Raw genomic sequence first — 17,713 nt, 5'->3', positions numbered from 1 at the left:
CTATACCAAGCAATTCTTCAATCCTCGGTGCTACCCAAGAAACCACTTGGGTAGCCTAGAACTCAATTCATTTCTGACACTACCTGCCCAGAGTGAGCATTGGATCTCACAAGTTAAAGGGCTCAGTCCCACAAGACTGTCCCCACTTCAGATGCCAATTGCAAGTCTGAGGTTGTCCCCTGCAGTTCTGACCCACCAGTTATAAGTCAGGGGCTCCCACAATCCCCTCCTCAGATTGGATAATTTGTTATAACAGGTCACAAAACTTGGGGAAACATTTACTTACATTTACTAGTTTCTTTTAAAGGGTGTTGCAAAGGATACAGATAAACAGCTGGATGCAGCAGTGCCTAGAGCAAGGTGTAGGAAGGGGCACAGAACTTCCTTGTCCTCTCTGGGCACCACTCCCTCAACATCGCCACCTGTTCACCCCTGGGGAAGCACTCCAAACCCCTTCACTTAGGGTGTTGATGGAGGCTGCTTTATGTAGACAGTTGAACTCACTCACCAGCCCCTCTCCCTTCCCCAGAGGAGAGGGCTAAAGTGCCACCCTGTAATTACATGTGTGGACAACATACCCCCATCCCCAGGAGTCACCTCATGAACATAAACTCAGGTATAGTGGAAAAGGGCTTACTGTGAATAACAAAAGATGCTCCTTTTCCCCCAGTCATTCAGAAAACTCCAAAGGTTTTAGAAGCACCGTGCCAGCAGCCAGAGGAAGAGAACCAATATATATTTCTGATGTCACAATATTCCAGGGACTACACAATTCATCGAATCCAAACCAACCTCTTCATTTTATGGGTAAAGAGACCCAGAGGGTTTGAGGGGTTTGCCCAAGGCCAAGTGGCTGGCAGATCTCCTGTCTCAGGACACATGGAATGTGCAACTTTACGATGTCACTTCCCAGAAGCGGAGGCTGCTGTTCGGGGAGCAGTGGCCAGAACTGGGACCTCCCTGCCAGTCCCCCTTGTGTTTGGGACACTTACAGCTATTTAAGTTAGGCAGACTTATCCTAAGATGTGAAGCCCAGAGGACTGGAATAAGTTGGGTGGGAACTGCTGGGGTATTTGCCGAAAATTGCGTGGAGGCAGGATGCAAGGGAGATGGGTCTTTTGGAAATGAGGTGGGAAAAGGGAGCAGATGAGGGACAAGACGCAGCCTGGGTTGGGAGGAAAGGACAAACATTTGCTGAATGTCCACTCACTCTAGGCCAGATGCTTTATATGTGTTAGTTTATGGAATCCCCAAAATGGTCATTTGGAAGAGGAATTTTCAATCCCTATTCATTGTTAAGCCAAGCAATGATGACAGGACTTGTTCAAGACTCTGAAACTAGTGGGGAGGAGGGAGGCAGACTTACTCTCACAGTTACAGGATTCCCAGCCAGACTCCTGCTGGGTGATGAGCCTTCAAGGTGAAGACAAAGGTCTGGGTGCCCTGAGTCCCTGGGCCATGAAACAGGGCCTCAGGCTCGCGCCCTGGAGGAATATGAAAGTTTCTCTGAAGTTTCCCTGGAGTGTCAGATCTGTAGGTGATTTTGTATCTGGAATCTCAGCACAAGGCAGGTCAGGATCTGGGATGCTGGGGTGGGAGGAAGGGGCAGGGTGGTGGAAGTGGTCCCTTCATGCCTTGTTGCCTAGGGAGAAATTGCCATTTTACATTTCAGTTAGGAGGGACACTGGGGTCAATCAGCAGCGCTACTAGAGGAAAATGTGCCCAGCCCAGCCCTGGGCCTCTCCAATTATTATTAATGAACTTACTCTCAGAGCTGCCAACCTTTTTATATGCAAACTAGGCCTTTATGGGGCTACTGATAATCAGGACTCATTAGAGAACTCATCACACGTCTCACTAAAAATCTTACAGGGGACGTGGGAGAGAGGCATTTGCTGCTGCCCATGTCCCGGACAAGAACAGTCCAGCCCCCAGGCAGGGTTCCAGCCCAGCTCCAGAGGGTTTCACAGCTCCAAGTCCCCTGGACTTCAGAGGGACCGTTGCTGACTGACCAGCCCATCCTGAGGTGGTCCTGCCCATTGGTGGGAACTTGCCTCTTTCATGAAGGGCGGAAACTTGGTGACTCAGGCAGTTGGCATCTGAGTTCTTCAGCTACCAGCTCATCTGCTGATACTGAGCCCTTCTTTCTCTCCTTGCCTCAGTTTCTCCTTTGCAAAATAGATGGGGTCCATGAGGGTAGTCAGGATTCTGAGATTCCAGTACCCTCAGCGCCTCATTTCTGGGTGGCAACATGTGGATGCGGGAGGTTGAGGGAAGAGGTTCCAGGGCCTCCTGGCTCTCACTCCCAGTGCGACCAGACCCACCTCCCTCCAGGGATTGTGGCAGGAGGGAGAGTCAGGCTCCTTCCTGCTTCAGGGGAGGGGAAGCTGCCCAGGGCTCAGGCAGAGGGAGGGTGGAGTCAAGTGGAGCCTGGACTCAGAGCAACCCCACTCTCAAGGATCTGCTCTCCTCGAGCTGCCAATATCACTCTCCTCCTACTCCAGCTCTGATCTCCATCTTTTCCACAAATCGCTTCTTTCCTTTGTGTCTCACATTCCCACCTTGCTAGAGCAGGGGCTGAGGGAGCGGCTGTGGTAGGGGCACAGGATGGAGCTGCTAAGACTCTCCACAGGTGGCTACCTGGTGTCTCCAGAGACCCACACGCTGTAGAGCCTCAGACCACACGCAAGGTGAAGGCCAAGACCAAGGCCCCTGTTCTCTTCCTGCTGGCCCACCTCCCTGCTGCTTCTCTTCATTGTTTTAGAATGGTGGCAAAACACACATATCATAACATTTACCGTCTGAACCGGTTTTAAGGATATGGTTCAATGGCATTAAGTACATTTCACATTGTTATACAGCTGTCATCACCATCCCCAACTGAGGTGGTGTTCCTGTCAAACAACTACCCATCCTGCCTCCCCTTAGACATCACCATTCTACTTTCTGTCTCTATGAAATTGACTGCTCAAGGGACCTCCTACAGGTGGAACCCTGCAGTATTTGCCTTTTTGTAGCTGGCTTATTTCACTTAGCATAACGTCCCCAAGCTTCATCCATGTTATAGCAGAGTTTCCTCCCTTTTCCAGGCTGAGTAATATTCCATTGTATGAATAGGTCACATTTTGTTTATCCATTCATTCCTCAGTGAACACCTGGGTTGCTTCTGCCTTTTGGCTGTTGCGAATGATGCTGTTGTGAATATGGGTGTGCAGATTTCTGAGTCTCTGTTTTCAGTTCCTCTGGGCATGTAAACCCAGGAGTGGAATTTCTGGATCTGCAGCTCCTCTTTTAGCTGCACTTCAGGATAAACGTGTGAGCAGCCTGTAGGGGCATGGGAGGAAGGATTAGTTTAATGGGCCTGGGACACTCCCATGAAGCAAGGCTCCACTGCTGGTCCATCTGTGGACCATGGTCTTGCTCCTCCAGCTTCTTCTCTGTCTCCTAGCTTCCCTTATAGCTTTCTCTCTCCCTTTCTTGCTTCCGTTTCCCCTGCCTCTCTTTCCCTCCTCTTTCCCTCCTCTTTTCTTGTTGGATGATCAGAAAGCATAGAGGGAACAACCACTCCAAATCATGGAATCATGATGGGTTAACATGAACAGGGCCTTGGAGGCCCGCTCAACTAATAGATACGGAAATTGAGTTTCAAATGTGCTCAGAGTTCCAGAGCTCATCAGCAGCTCAGAGGTGCTAGAGCTAGCTGAAGCCTTCTCCCTCCGAGCCTAAGTCTTGTTATGGTGTAGCTCGTAATGGCACGGAGATATTTGGCTCATGTTTGCTCTGGGACCTGGGAGGGACAGCTGCTAGTTGCCTAACTACCTGGAACCCCTCCCTTCCACCATTCCTCAGTGGCTTCCTTTCTGCCTTACTCTGCTGAGGACAAGTGTTAAGGTGGGGGAGAGAAGCCTCTGCTGAGAGTTGGTGGTGAGCCCATGACAAAGCACCCTCACAAAGAACATGTGCGTCATGCTTTTGATGATCAACCTGCCCAGGAGCCATCTGTCTTGGCATGCCCCAGACAGTGCCACAGATGGAGGAATCTGGGGGATGGTGGGACCTGCCTAGCACAGGGGGTGCCCAGGCCATGCTTGTGTTATGGAAGGCCTCACGCCTGCCCACATCCATCGGCAGGAGCTACAATACTGACTCTCCTCCACCCAGCTCCTGAGAATACAGCAACACACCAGCTCCTACCACTCAACTGGGCAGAGCACCCACCCTCCTTCTTCTGACCTCCTTATGTCTCCAGTCCTCCCTAGACAAAGCCGATAGCCCCAGGAAAAAGGGGCCCAGTGATTCACTGTCTCCATCCTAAAGGCCATCTGGGCTCCTGTGGCTCCAGGGCTAAGTATGCCCATTGCTAGCATCTAGAAAGAGCTCAGAGTGTTTCTACTCTGAGAGGCATTTCTTTGGGGCCAGGACATCCTAAAGCTTGGTCAGAAGCTTCTGGATTTATAAAGCCTCTGGGGCCCATTCCAGAACATTCTCAAACATCAGATTCAGCCCACGTAGGGAAGGTCCTCCCAGCCCCTCTGCTGCAGTCAAGACTCACATTCCAGGGACAGAGTAGGGCCCAGGGCTTTGCCTCTCTGTGGAGATTCTCACATGGTCTATCCATCCCAATTCTTGACAGCCTGGAACTTAGCAGGCAAAGAGATCATCAGTCCGCAGTGGCGGGGGGGAGGCCTAGCCAGCAGAGGCAGTCTCTACTAGGGTAGAAGGGTGCCATGAGGAGGCTACAGGAGTGTCAGAGAATCTGGATTGCATAAGGAAGGTATTCAGGGAACCCAAAGAGGGTGGGGACCACCTCAAGATATGACACTAAGACCCCAGATTCCTCAGTTTCATTTTTGTCCTCAGTGCATTGCCCACTGGGTAGGCACGAGCACCTCAGGGGTCACCTGTGGGTGTGTCCATGGAAGGGTGGAGACAGGGAACATCTGGATTATGTCTGCAGAGGTCCTTGCTCTTTTGGTTTCCTGGCTGCCCAGCCTGAGCCATGCCCTCTGTCCCCAGGACTGCCCCCAGCTGCTGCGAGTGGACAAGATCCTGGTGCCTGTGGAGGTGATCAAGCCTATCACGCTGAAGGCCAAGAACCTCCCCCAGCCCCAGTCTGGGCAGCGTGGCTACGAATGCATCCTCAACATCCAGGGCAGCGAGCAGCGGGTGCCCGCCCTGCGCTTCAACAGCTCCAGTGTACAGTGCCAGAACACCTCTGTGAGTCACCCAACCCTGCCCACTGCCAAACCAGGCCCCAGCCCCGCCCACATCACTGTCATTTTCTCGGAGCCAAATCAGCTCAGCCCTGCAGTCATTTCCTCAACATGCACAAAACTGCCACCTGCTTCCGCCATGCCTGCTGGCACATCCCAGCCCCACAACACCTGCCCCAGCCACGTGCTGGATTCTGAGGTCACCCAGGGCCTGGCCCTAGCTGTAAATGTTTTGTGATGATGGTTGTCCATGCAAGACAGGATTAGAAGGGATATTGGACTAGCCGTGGAGCTGTGAGCCCTGTTTGTGGGCAGATGCTGGGCTCCAGGAACCTTCATGTCCATCCTCTTTCCTAAGAAGCTCTGAAAGCCCTGCGCCCTGCCTTCTCAACAAGCCCCAAAGACATCCCACCACCTTCACATCTACAAAGAGGCTGTTTCTCAGCAGAGAAGGCTTCTGAGACAGACCAAGCATTGGCAGGAAGAACCAACAGAAGGGAAGAAGCTGGCCAGGAGCGTGCTGCTTAGATCGGCACAAACCCTGCCCAATGTGTAGCAAATCCACACTAAGCCCAAGCCCTGTCAATGAGTGGTCAGCAGCCCCCAGGCTGCCGACAGCTGTCTACCTCATTCCTAGGTACCCCACAGTGAACCCCACCTGTGTATCACCTTTCCTGCCCACTTCCCTTCGCACCTGCCATGTTGCCTTTCCAGCTACTGCTTTGGTCTCTCTCTCTCTGTCTTTCTGGGCTCCCTTCTTTGTGCCCAGATGCTCAGAGACAAACACTAGACACATAGATTCAGAACATTTTCAAGTCATAGAAACTTTAAAGTTTTTCTTCACTGCACAAAAGAGAAAGTGGAGGCCTGGAAGCAGGGGCAGATCTAGGTTTGTGGGGTGAGACATACCATTTGGAGACCTTCTTTAAGACCAAAATATAGTAAGTACAAAATTAGATACATAGGCCTTAAAAGGGGCTGTGTGTGCAAGTGTAGGCCCAGAAGCTGAAGCTCTATTCACTTTGGGGTAATGCATCCCAAAATGTGCCAGAAGGTAAGTGACTTGCTCAGGGTCACACAACTAGTGAGTGGCAGAGGTGGCCTGGATTTGAGGGCCCCTCCTGTGTCACACTGTTTCCCATATATTCTTCTAGTTGCTCCTGGGCACTTACATACAGTGTCTGTATTTGGAGATGTGATGTGCGACCAGGAAAGTCCCAGACAAAGGATTTCGTGGGACACCCCACTCTTCCTGCAGGAAGTAGTCCAGGGGGAAATGGAGCCCAGAGAATCCTACACACTTGCCCTAGGTCACTCAGCATTACAGGGATAGAACTGGTCGCTGCTCTCACAACCTCTGAAACCCCAGATGTTGTCCCCACGGCATCCCGTGTGCCCATCCCCCTCCTCCCCTGGCGGCCAACCTATTTTTCAGATTTCTGCAGCACTCCAGATTAAACCTGCAAGCAAAGGAGATATTAAACACCTCCTGTTTCCCCATAAATTCTCAGTTCAAGCAGATCAGCCCCAAGGGTTTGGCTCAAGTCATTCTCTCCAAAACAAGACGCTCCCTATAGAAAGAGACCTGCATCTGGGCCTCACATTTGACTCTGCAGAAGGCTGATGAGGATCTCAAACGGTGGGGAAAACAGCCTTGTTTCTTCAGAGAAGCTGCCCCAAGGATCTGGAGATGTCAGAAGGGTGGATAGAGCCTGTGGTCCTCAGATGGCTGTGCCTTCAGTTCCCCAAGAGAGGGACACAAGTGTCATAAAACTGGACCCCATGGCCTGGGCTTTGGTTGACTCCGTTAATAGACAAAGATACTTCAGACAACAGCGTGAGTTAAGTCTTCTAGACCCCTTGGTCGGAAGTTCTTTTGTGCCCTGGGGACTAACTTTAGCTTCCAAGAAGCTCGCTGGGACCCTCTGCCATTCTATTGACTGCCAGAATTGGAAGTAGATTGTGTTGAAATGTCCTCAGCATTTCCCAGGCCAAGAGCTGCCTGACCAAAATGAGTCCTTAGCCATCACAGGGAACTCCCCAAACATGGGTGCGAAATCAGAGCCTCCTGAGAACAAGAGCACAAACAGGGTCTCAGCAGCACCAGGAAGGTGAGTGCTGTCTCCTCCTTCATGGTGTCCCCATGGGGTACCTAGTGCTGGCATCCTCGTCGGCAGCCATGGGAAAAGGAAGGGAACGACTGGGCTCCAGTGTGCACACAGTCTGTTTGTCAGATGTTGAATCCTTGGACCTCAAGAAATCAGCAAGTGACATAGCTCCACCCCTGGGAATTTCACATCTGGAAGCCTGATATCCCAGGACACAGTGGTCAGTTCTACTTCCAGCCCCTGTTGGCACTGGAGCTGGAGGCCTGGAAGCTGCGGCTCCCTTCACCAAGGAGAGAACCTGAGACTGAAGCTCCTGGCCCGTGCCCTGCCCCCAACTCGGGACCTGAGGAGGGCTCCCGCTATGCTCTGGCCCTCTGGAGTTCAGAGCTGCGGCCTCCCCATCCACCATGGGCCAGGTGTAGGTGCCCCAGGTCACCGCTTCCAAAGCAGCGCAGCTGACTTTGCCTCCATGACTTTTTAATTTTGACACCATTAGTTGTATGAGAGGTGATTTCTCTACCATTTTAAAGTCTGAGAAAAAAAAGTGAGGCAACAGGAGGGATACCCCTCAGACAGTAGAATGTAAGAGGAGTCCCCTCTGCTTCCTAGGACCCACTGGAATCACATAGTTCTGGAGGGCTCAGCTCTGCCATTTCCCAGGAGCCTCTCTTTTCATGGGGGACAGTGGAATCCCAGTTTAAATGCTGGTCTGGGTCAGGTTGCTGCTTGCCATCAAGCGATTTCCATCAAACATCTTTGCGGTCATGATCGGAGCAACCCTCCCCCACCATAGTTACAGCAAACAGGGTACCATCAGGCAAGAATAGACCTGAGAGAGTATCTACTTAATCCTGTTACAGATGAGGTCTCCAAGGCCCAGAGAGGGCAAGTGACCATCTCCAGATCACATAGCAAGTAAGGCACAAATTGAGAACTTGAATCCAGTTTTATAACACAACCCCTAATCACAGGTTGAGAAAGAACAGCAGCGAAGGGCACTTTCTACCCCAGCTTTGGTGTTATTCCTGGGAGTATGGTCTGATCAGCCTCAAAGAGGATTGTGTGGAAGAAGAAATTGTTTCATTTCCTAAATCCATGAACAATTGAAACAGCATTGGACAAGGGATCTAACAAAGAAATCCATGAGTTTGTGATGGCAGAAGGAGGTGGGTGATAAATTAGTCTCAGAGGAGAGCAGAGAAAAAAGAAGAAAATTCAGTGTGGGAGTGACACTGGGCTGGGGTGGTGGAGCCACTTCCAACCCCATTATGCGGGGACAGGCCTTGAGCCAATGGCTGCAGCCCCCAGGGGCTGGTGGGAGGAGGACAGAGCGGACTCACAGGTAGCAGTTGAGGGGAAGCAACTGTGGGTATTCGTGGCCTGCTTTAGACCAAGGCTCTAGGAAAATGTCAAGTGCTGCTAATAATAGTGCATGGCCACCAGCTCTCAGAGGCTGCCAATCACACCAGTGAGTGGGCTGCAAAGGGCATCTGGCTGGCTGAAGTGCTGGTCGTGAGGGCCGGAGCCAGGCCCAGCTTCCGCGGACTCATGCTGGCCTCTGGTTTTCTCTTGGCACCTTCATTTACCACGTGCAAAACCGGAATAGGGGAGCAATAGGAAGAGAACTTGCCCCCTTTCTACTTTACTGGGACACAGCTGAAAAGGGGTCAGCAGAGCCCTCTGCACTAGAGATGGACACAGGGTACATACCAGCTTCTTATGTAGCATTAGGTTGTTGAGATTTGTTTGCCCAAATGGCAGAACTTTCCGGCAAAATATCTTAGATCTCGGGACAAGGGACTGGCTGGAAGAAAGAATGTCTCAGTTATATCAAGGTCTCATTTTTGCTTTAGAAGTAGAAGCTGAGGTTCACACTTTCCCAAGGTAATGGGGAAAGTCATCCATTAGCCCGGCATGGTGTGCCAGACCTTGATTGAGACACTTAACCTCCCAGCCTCCAGGAGCCTGGAGCCTGTCCTCCCCGGGCTCTGAGCTTTGTGCAGATTAACTGCCCGCTGATTACAGAGAGCTATATAAATGCTAAGTGGAGTGGAGATGGGGGGATCCTGGGGGATGGGAGCCTGCGGTCCAGGCTCCCAGCTGTCTGCAGAGGCAGAGAGGCTCCGTCTGCCATGCCCACCCCTTTCCCCTACCCTGCCCCAGGCACGTTGCAGGTCATCCACAGGAGAGAGAGCCTCCAGGAACAATGGAAACTTCCCTAGAGACAGAGGGGGGTTTGGGGGAACACATGGGGTTAATGATTTCTCTAATATTTCATAGTTGTGATCCCAGCATTGGGGGAGAGAAAGAAATGCCCAGCATATGTGATCCTAATGTCTTTTTTATTTTCAATTTCTTCAAAGAGAAAATTCATGCTTGCACACATGCACACACACACATACCAGAGCACAGAAGCATTCTCATATGCATACATCCCATACATATTAAGGGTCTGGCACAGAAACACTCAGTGCATGGCTGCTATTATTTTTCTGCACAAACATAAACATAGGCAACATGAATATAGTTTTGCATAGCATCCCCAACTGTATGCACATAGACTAAAACACAAAATCACATTTGAGTGCTTAGACAATATGACAGATCCTATGCTCAGAGCATGCTGTGCTTGATCTTGAATCCTTACCCCAATCCAAGGAGATGTGAACTGCTTTGAATTCCCACTTTACCAATGGGGAAACTAAGACTTGGATTATCTGCTCACTTCACACAGCTGGTCACTGGCAGAACCACTTTGTGGAACTGTGTGTGTCTGTGTGTCTATGTGCGTGTGCATTTATGGACACAGATAACATGGAGATTTGTGCTAACCTCTCCTCAAGTCAGCATGCACATAAACACATTTGTGTACACAGATGCTCACATGCATACGTATGTAGGATTCTTTGCCTTCCTCTCTGTGGGATGTCAGGTCCTTCCTGAGAGGGGGCTTGAGGATTTATTGATGTTTGGCTAACACACTCCTGGTCACCACCTGCTGCTTCCACTTTGTGTCTTGGCCAGACCCAGGCCTGAAAGCAGAAGCCAGGCTCCCATCCTGACATAGCCACTGCCAGTATCCCTCCTAAAGGTCAGAGCTCTGCCCGCCCCAGCACTGCCTCCAGGTGATCAAATGGTGCTCAGCTTCGGGTGGAACAGCCAGCCCTGCCCAGAGTCGTCCAGACAGCAGTTTGAAGTCTGTTGGGATCACCTTTCCCCACTGGGACCTTCAAGGAGAGAGATGGGAAGGATGGGAAGAAACTGAATGTGGCTGGAGGAGGGAATTGGAAGCCTGGAAGTTCTCTCTCTGTCTCTCTCTGTCTCTCTCTCTCTCTCTCTCTCTCTCTCTCTCTCTCTCTCTCTCTCTCTCACACACACACACACACACACACACACACACACACACACACACACACCCCGAAGGAGGGAGGAAGGGAGGGAGGTCATCCCCCTCTTATACCCTTCTCCCTCCACAGGGGCAGTCCATCTACCTCCCTACTTCTAACAGACTACAGAGATTCTCTAACTCTTTAATCAGCACCAGAATCACAGGGTAGTTCTCAAAATGCTCCCCATCTCTAGAGGTTCCAGTCTGGCAGATCTGGGATGGGCCCTGGAATCTGCATTTTAGTAGGCCCCCTGGGTGGTTCTGATGAAGGAGTCCATAGACCACACTAAGAAGCACCAGTCTAAAGTAGAAGAGGTTTTCAGGAAACATAGGACCACCCAGCCCGACCCAGCTGCAGAGACAACCTGTGGGGAGTTGATGATTGAGTTCTGTGATGATCAAAGTCTCCACTGTGGTTTCTGCAGGGCTAGGAAACTTTGCTTTACTCTGTGAGCTTGGACCCTGGCCCTGGCCCCAGAGCCATTGTTCACAAGACAGATTCAACGAGGGGGATGCAGTGCATCCATTGTGGGACAAACAACAAACGTGGCTCTCTGGCCACAGCACACGTCGCCAGGGAGGGAGTTAGAACTCTGGACACTAGGGCAGGGCCCGAAGTGACTGGAGGCATGTCCTCCTGCGGTTGCTGTATGAGGGCAACATCAAGTCACAGTCTGTTCTCATGGGAGCGCATTCCGTAACTCAGGAATTTAGGGTGATTTCCTGCATTGAGGAGTATAACGTCTCCTTTAGAAGCTCCTACAAACAGGGTGCAGACCTGTCCCTGCCCAGAGGCAGAGGTGTGAACAGTAGCCCTCTGAGATTCTTCTCAGATGTGTTTTCCCATGTCCTGTGGCCACCCTCCCTCTCCATGAAGGTGCCATGGCCAACTTGGAGGAGGGAGCCTCAGCAGCCTCCCGTAATATCAGTCAACATCCCCCTAGTGAAGCCCTCCAAATTTTTAATTCAAATCTAATTTGAATTAAAAGAGCCCATGGGTTCTGCAAACATAACTTCAAACCTGGTCCTCTGGACTAACCTCTTTCAACAAATTGCCAGGCCTCAGCCCCTCCTATGCAGAAAATCTGTCCCAATTCCATTCCTCCATCCCGCCCCATGTGGCGAGCAGAGTCGGGTGGAATAATGAGAAAATCACCAGGTAGGTGTTGGAAATTGCTGCCCAGGGTGGGCTCTAAGTTCCTCTGCTAACCCTCTTTCTCTGGGGACTGAGACGGGTCTGCTATGGGAAGGCAGACTAGGGGCCATCATGCCTGGGGACTGCCCCCTCCACCAGCATCTTCAAGCCAGCACTTCCCTCTTCTCTCCACCCTTCACCTCCTATCTCTTAGCAGGGGAGCAGGACCCTGAGGGGCCCTCCAAGGACAGGAGCACAACAGGAATCCGGGTGTGAGCCTGGCTTTGAGCTGGTGACTACCTGCAGCATCCAGGCCCAGATTCCCATATTTGCCCTCCAGGGTCCTCAGGATTTCCCCCTCACCAACAAGCTCCCATCTAGTCCTCTTTTCTCTTAACTTCTAGCCTCTCATCCCCCTAAGGTGTAGCTCCCTCATTTCTTAGTCTCTGCAACCACCATCTTGCCTGGGAAGTGATCTCCCCTCCCCAGGTCTTTGGAAAAGCATCCACCTATCCTGGACATTTCCTGGAAATTAGAGTTCCCCAACCTAATTGCAGACTTGGGAGGGCCTAAGGACCAGGGTTTCCCTGGGCAGCCCGAGAGGAAGTGGACTCTTCCCTCAGTTTTACCTCTCAGGAAAGCGGGGTGGGAACAGGCCTCCTGCCTGAGACCCACAGGAGATGACCTAGTGGCTTGCTCCCATCTGCTCCTTGAGCTGGCACCCACAGGGGCATGCTTGGAGGCCTGGCCCACCCTTGTGTTATCTTCCACTCCCTCTAATATACACTTCCCCACCTGTACCCACATGTGCCTGCGCATACTTGTGTGCACACAGGTAGACACAGGCACACAGGCACAGTCTTGGCCAGTCCTTAGCCCATGAGCTCTTAACAGCCCTAGGCTAATCCTTTGGGCCCTCTCTAGAACTCTCTGTGACCCCACTTTCTTCTTTCCTCCTCTCCAACCTGGCTTCAGTATTCTTATGAAGGGATGGAGATCAACAACCTGCCCGTGGAGTTGACAGTCGTGTGGAATGGGCATTTCAACATTGACAACCCAGCTCAGAATAAAGGTGTGGAAGGGCTGGGGCCTGGCAGGGGAGGGAGGGGAAGGGACAGGGTAGAGAGGGAAGGAGCCGCCCTGCATTCTCGCAGGTGTCATTCTGCCCCCGCCTCCTGGTGGCTGTCCCTGTCCCTCTGAGCCTCTCCCTCAGCCTCTCCACCATCTGTGCTTCTCTGTTACTTCTTGAGCATGGGCTCTGTACAGCTTGACCTGGGCTGGTGGCTTCTGGGAGGAGGTGGTGTGCAAAGGACTTCCTGGGAAGGGCTGCTGAGTGCTGAGTGAACAGAGTTCCCAGAGCTTCCCATTTCAGTCCCTCTGCTTTGGCCTGGACTTTCTTTCTGGTTCTTTTTTGCATCAGAATGGCTAAGGGGGCAAAGCTGCCTTTGTGCCCCATTGCCCCAGGCTGGGACTGCACTCTTTGTCCCTCTCTGGCCCCCTCCTGTCCCCACTGCCGTTCCCAAGCACCCCTTGCCCTTGCCCTTCCCCTCTGCAGTTCACCTCTACAAGTGTGGAGCCATGCGCGAGAGCTGCGGGCTATGCCTCAAGGCTGACCCAGACTTCGCATGTGGCTGGTGCCAGAGTCCGGGCCAGTGTACCCTGCGCCAGCACTGCCCTGCCCAGGAGAGCCGGTGGCTGGAGCTGTCTGGTGCCAACAGCAAGTGCACGAACCCCCGCATCACAGAGGTAAGCCGGGGTCGGGCCTCCTGCTCCAAACGGACAGGCTCCAGGCTGCTGCGCCACACCCTGCGGAAACTGCCCAGCCGTGGTGTCAGTCACCCAGTGGTCACTGGGTGGACTTGGTCGCTCCTCCTGGCTGGGTGGTGCCCTAGTTTTCCTTCATGGCTTCCCTGGAAGCTTAGGCTTGCATCAGAGACTCTTGTTGCGGCTCGACTGTCCTGTTGGAATCTCCGAGGAGCTGGGTCAGGAAGGACTGAGTTCTTGCCAGCCCTTTCCTTTGTCTCTAAGAGCCTCGGTGGCAAGGCCTGAAGTTCCACCAGTGGCACCCTCACCAAGTGTCAGCCCGTGATTGGAGGTTGCATGGGTGTTGGGGCACAGCCCGGCTCTGGGGAGGTGAAGAAGGTCACAACAGAGAGGCCTTCGAACTCCGCCAAAACAAGCCCTGAGCTGTAAGATGGAGCACAGTTTAGGGGGACCAACGGGACACAGGCCATGGATCGAAGACCCAGGGAGGAACACAGGGAAGAGCTAAACATGCAGACACTGGGACCCAGAGAACAGGGTTTGAATCCAGGCTCCACCAGCTGTTTGTTGGGTACCTAGGTGTGGCTACTATCTCTACACCTCACCTTCCTCACATGTGTGGTGGGCCTCAGCATCCCACTTACACGGGAGTTGGAAGAATTTCATGCGCACCTGCAGGCAAGGTACCTCGCTCCGGGCCCAGTGCATGGGGATCTCACCAGACTCCTCCTCACTCATCATCATTGATAAAATCATTCCCAGGGATGTCTAAGCCAAGGAAATCACTGCCCGTGGAGTTAATTTAAGTAGTCCTGTCTCTTCTCTTCCAACTCCTCTACTCTTCCAGCATGGCCAGAGTCCCTTGCTCCCTCTTAAAATAAAAAAGAGGGCTGCATCTCTCTCTCCACATGCTCCTCCCCTGTGGCACCATGGCACCTGTGGCACCATGGCATCTGTGCCTCCAGCTCAGGGCTGAGCAAACAGTAGGTGCTCAATACCTCTTTACCATTGTGGATGCTGATCAGGATTATGAAGCAGCTGGAAGAGGGGGAAGGAGAGAAGATAAAGACTCAAGTCTCTGCCTCAGTGAACAGTGAGGACGAACTGGTACGAGGCTTTGTGCACAGTTTCCCCAATTCACACAGTATATGATCACTTAACAGTGGCAGGCAAAAATATAGGCCATATATTTGTGTGATGGCTAATAGTTGCACCGCACCTTTATACCCCTTACCTTGTCCAAACAACCACCTGTTCTGTTGGAGTCCCAGAGCTGCCGTCACAAGGTACTGCCAGCTAGGCAGCTTGCATGACAGAAATGGATCATCCTGTAGTTCAGGAGGTAGACAGTCAAGGTCAAGGTTTTAGCAGGGTCGGTTCCTCCTGAGGACTGTGAGGGAGGTATCTGTTCCCCATCTCTCTCCTTGGCTTGGAGATGACCATCTTCTCCCTGTGTGGCTTCCCATTATCTTCTCTCTGTGCATTTCTCTGTGGCCAAATTTCCCTTTTTCATTAGATCATATTGTACCAAAGCCCATCCTAACGGTCTCCTTCAAATTTAATTGCCTCTGTAAAGACCCTGTCTTTGAATAAGGACACATTCTGAGACACTGGGGCTAGGACTTCTCCCTGTGACTTTGGTGGAAACACAGTTCAAACCCATAATGTCTCCCAAGGCCAGGGTTATCATCAGGTTATTATTCTCTTCCAGACAGAGGCTAATGCTCAGAGAGGCACACATACTCTAACCAAAGTGTCAGTAACATGGTCCTGAATCCCAGGTCTCCTGAGTAATGTTCTCCTAGGTAATTGTTCTCCTGCACTACAATGGTGAGACTTCACACCCCCACTCACAAATTCTGCATGTGCACCAGGGATGTGTGAAAGCAAGATTATGGGTTTTGTGGATGAACAGCCTCACCCAGCAAAGCAGCCCCTTGGGGTGGCCCTCAAAATGTGCCCCATGCTTCAGATCCTTTATCCTCCACCTTCCTGGCTGTACAGGCTCTAAGAGTTTCTCTCAGTCCCCACTTCAGTCTCTTGCATGGTAGGAATCTAAACAGTTATTCTCAGACTTGGAGGAAATATTTGCAGAATTAACCTACAGAATGATCTGGGATAGGAGGACAGGTGGACCTCTCCTCTCCCCACTACCCCCAACCCCACACTGGGGCCCATGTCCTCCCTTCCCAGTCCCCACCCCTCACCCTCACACCTCCTCTGTGGAATGGCTCCTCCCAGAGCCCTCAACAAGAAACCAACCCAGGGGGCTGCTGTGTATGGCAGTGTGTCTGGTGCTACCGGTGGAACTTACTTACTTCTTGGCCTGGGTCCAAGAAAATCACAGGGAGGAGATGGCAAATTAAACAAATCTCCCTGTGACGGAGGCTATTTACTGCCTCCATACTGGCGTTGGCCCTAGGGGAACCTGGGGAACTAAGGAGTGGGCCAGAGATAAAATTCCTTTTTCAGTATGACAAGCCAGGGCTAGAATGTCATGGGGACACCACTGTCAGGTGCCAGTGGCACTTTGGGGACTGGCCAGGCAGACACTTGGGAAGAACACAGACTCTCCCTCCAACCTTCCCCATGTCTGTCCACATCCCTCTCATAGAAATGGGCCTAATGTCTCTAGGGAAGCTGTTTTTCCACTGCAATGGGAATACACTTATACACAGGCTCACACCCTGCATGCGCTCACTGACAATCACACGCACCCTCACGGGGATGTGTAGGAGGTGGGAGATAGCTTGACTGTGGCAGGTAAGCAGTCTCACCTGGAGAAGTTGCCACTTGGTGGGGAGGGGAGCACAGCCTAGTTTCTTCTGCTTCCTCCTTCTTTCACCCTCACCCCAGGTTCGAATTCCCACTTGTGGCCCTGCGGGGTTGAGGAGAGTAGGATATGCTGGAAAGGAATAGAGATAGAATCTCTGGGCTCCTTCCATTCTAATCCTGCTGACATTGGCTAAGGTCCAGGTGCTGGTGCTCATAGGTGCCAGGAATGGAAGCATGCCCTTCTCTGGCCCGTGAAACGCCAGGATGAGATTGTGTTAACTATACAGCCCCCACCTCAAAGCAGGCACTTGGATGTTGAGTCCTCACATTTTAATCATGGGTTTTTGACATGGATTTAGGAGAGAAAGCCAATACACTTTGACCTGTGTATGAGGATAAAATTGAAATTAAACCTAAATCCATGTGGTACCAGGCCAAACAGCAAAGGCAAAGAAGTTGTGACAAATGCTGATAACAATTCCGGAAAGATGTTTGGACAGTTGTAGGTTTTATTACAGTGACAATGCAAGACATAAAGATTGTAATGTTACTGAAAATCCCACAAGGAGGAGTGAGACAGACCTGCTCCTAGAGACTCAGGATCGGAGGAGGAGGGGGCTGGGAGTGGGAAGGATGAGGGACAGGCACAAAGAATTGTTGCCATGTAAGTGTCACAAAGAAGGTATCTTGGAATTTAAGTGGAGAGAGGAAGAACACAGGGTTGTGGGGCAGTGTCATTTGAGAAGCATCTTGAGAGGTGGGTAGGGTCACATAGGTATAGAGGGCTCTGGGTGGATAGCAGGGGTTTTTATTTTCCTTGAGAGTAGAACCAACACAAGCAAATGCTAGAAGGCATGAATCCCAGTTTTCTATGAATCACCCAGTAGCATTGCTGGTCACGTTCCATCCCCTCCTCTCTTCTTCTATGAAATGGGAAGATGTACCATAGGCTTTGAATATTGTTCCTAGAGACACACACAAACACGGACTGTTTTCCTGGAAGCTACTATACATTGATTACCACAGGCTTTGGGTGCCCTTGGGGACTTCGAGCCACTCAGGGACTCTGGGGCAGACGAGAGAAGAGCCAGCAGCCTCTCCTGGCCTCATCAGCAAGTGAGTGATGGCAGTATCTTGGTGTCTGTCTAATTACTTCTTTTCCTGCCTCTAGATAATCCCAGTGACAGGCCCCCGGGAAGGGGGCACCAAGGTCACTATCCGAGGGGAGAACCTGGGCCTGGAATTTCGCGACATCGCCTCCCATGTCAAGGTGGCTGGTGTGGAGTGCAGCCCTTTGGTGGATGGTTACATCCCTGCAGAACAGTAAGTG

General features: G+C 51.7%; 1 protein-coding gene across 3 annotated transcripts in view; it reads left to right on the top strand.

Moving 5' to 3' along the window:
* The window catches only part of PLXNA4 (plexin A4), a 446,024-nt gene that overhangs the window by 357,040 nt on the left and 71,271 nt on the right, over window positions 1-17,713 (top strand). For 2 of the 3 annotated variants that reach the window (XM_005550800.5, XM_065542564.1), the window contains 4 exons: window positions 5,017-5,217; window positions 12,820-12,916; window positions 13,400-13,590; window positions 17,555-17,706. In XM_005550800.5, coding sequence (XP_005550857.2) covers window positions 5,017-5,217; window positions 12,820-12,916; window positions 13,400-13,590; window positions 17,555-17,706 — 641 coding nt within the window. The remainder of the gene's footprint in view (window positions 1-5,016; window positions 5,218-12,819; window positions 12,917-13,399; window positions 13,591-17,554; window positions 17,707-17,713) is intronic. The other variant, XM_074036650.1, reaches the window with a different exon arrangement.

Source organism: Macaca fascicularis, chromosome 3 (genome assembly GCF_037993035.2).
Source record: "Macaca fascicularis isolate 582-1 chromosome 3, T2T-MFA8v1.1".
Classification (NCBI taxonomy): domain Eukaryota; kingdom Metazoa; phylum Chordata; class Mammalia; order Primates; family Cercopithecidae; genus Macaca; species Macaca fascicularis.
The sequence above is the reverse complement of the archived record's forward strand: the minus strand, read 5'-3'. Positions and strand labels throughout refer to the sequence as shown.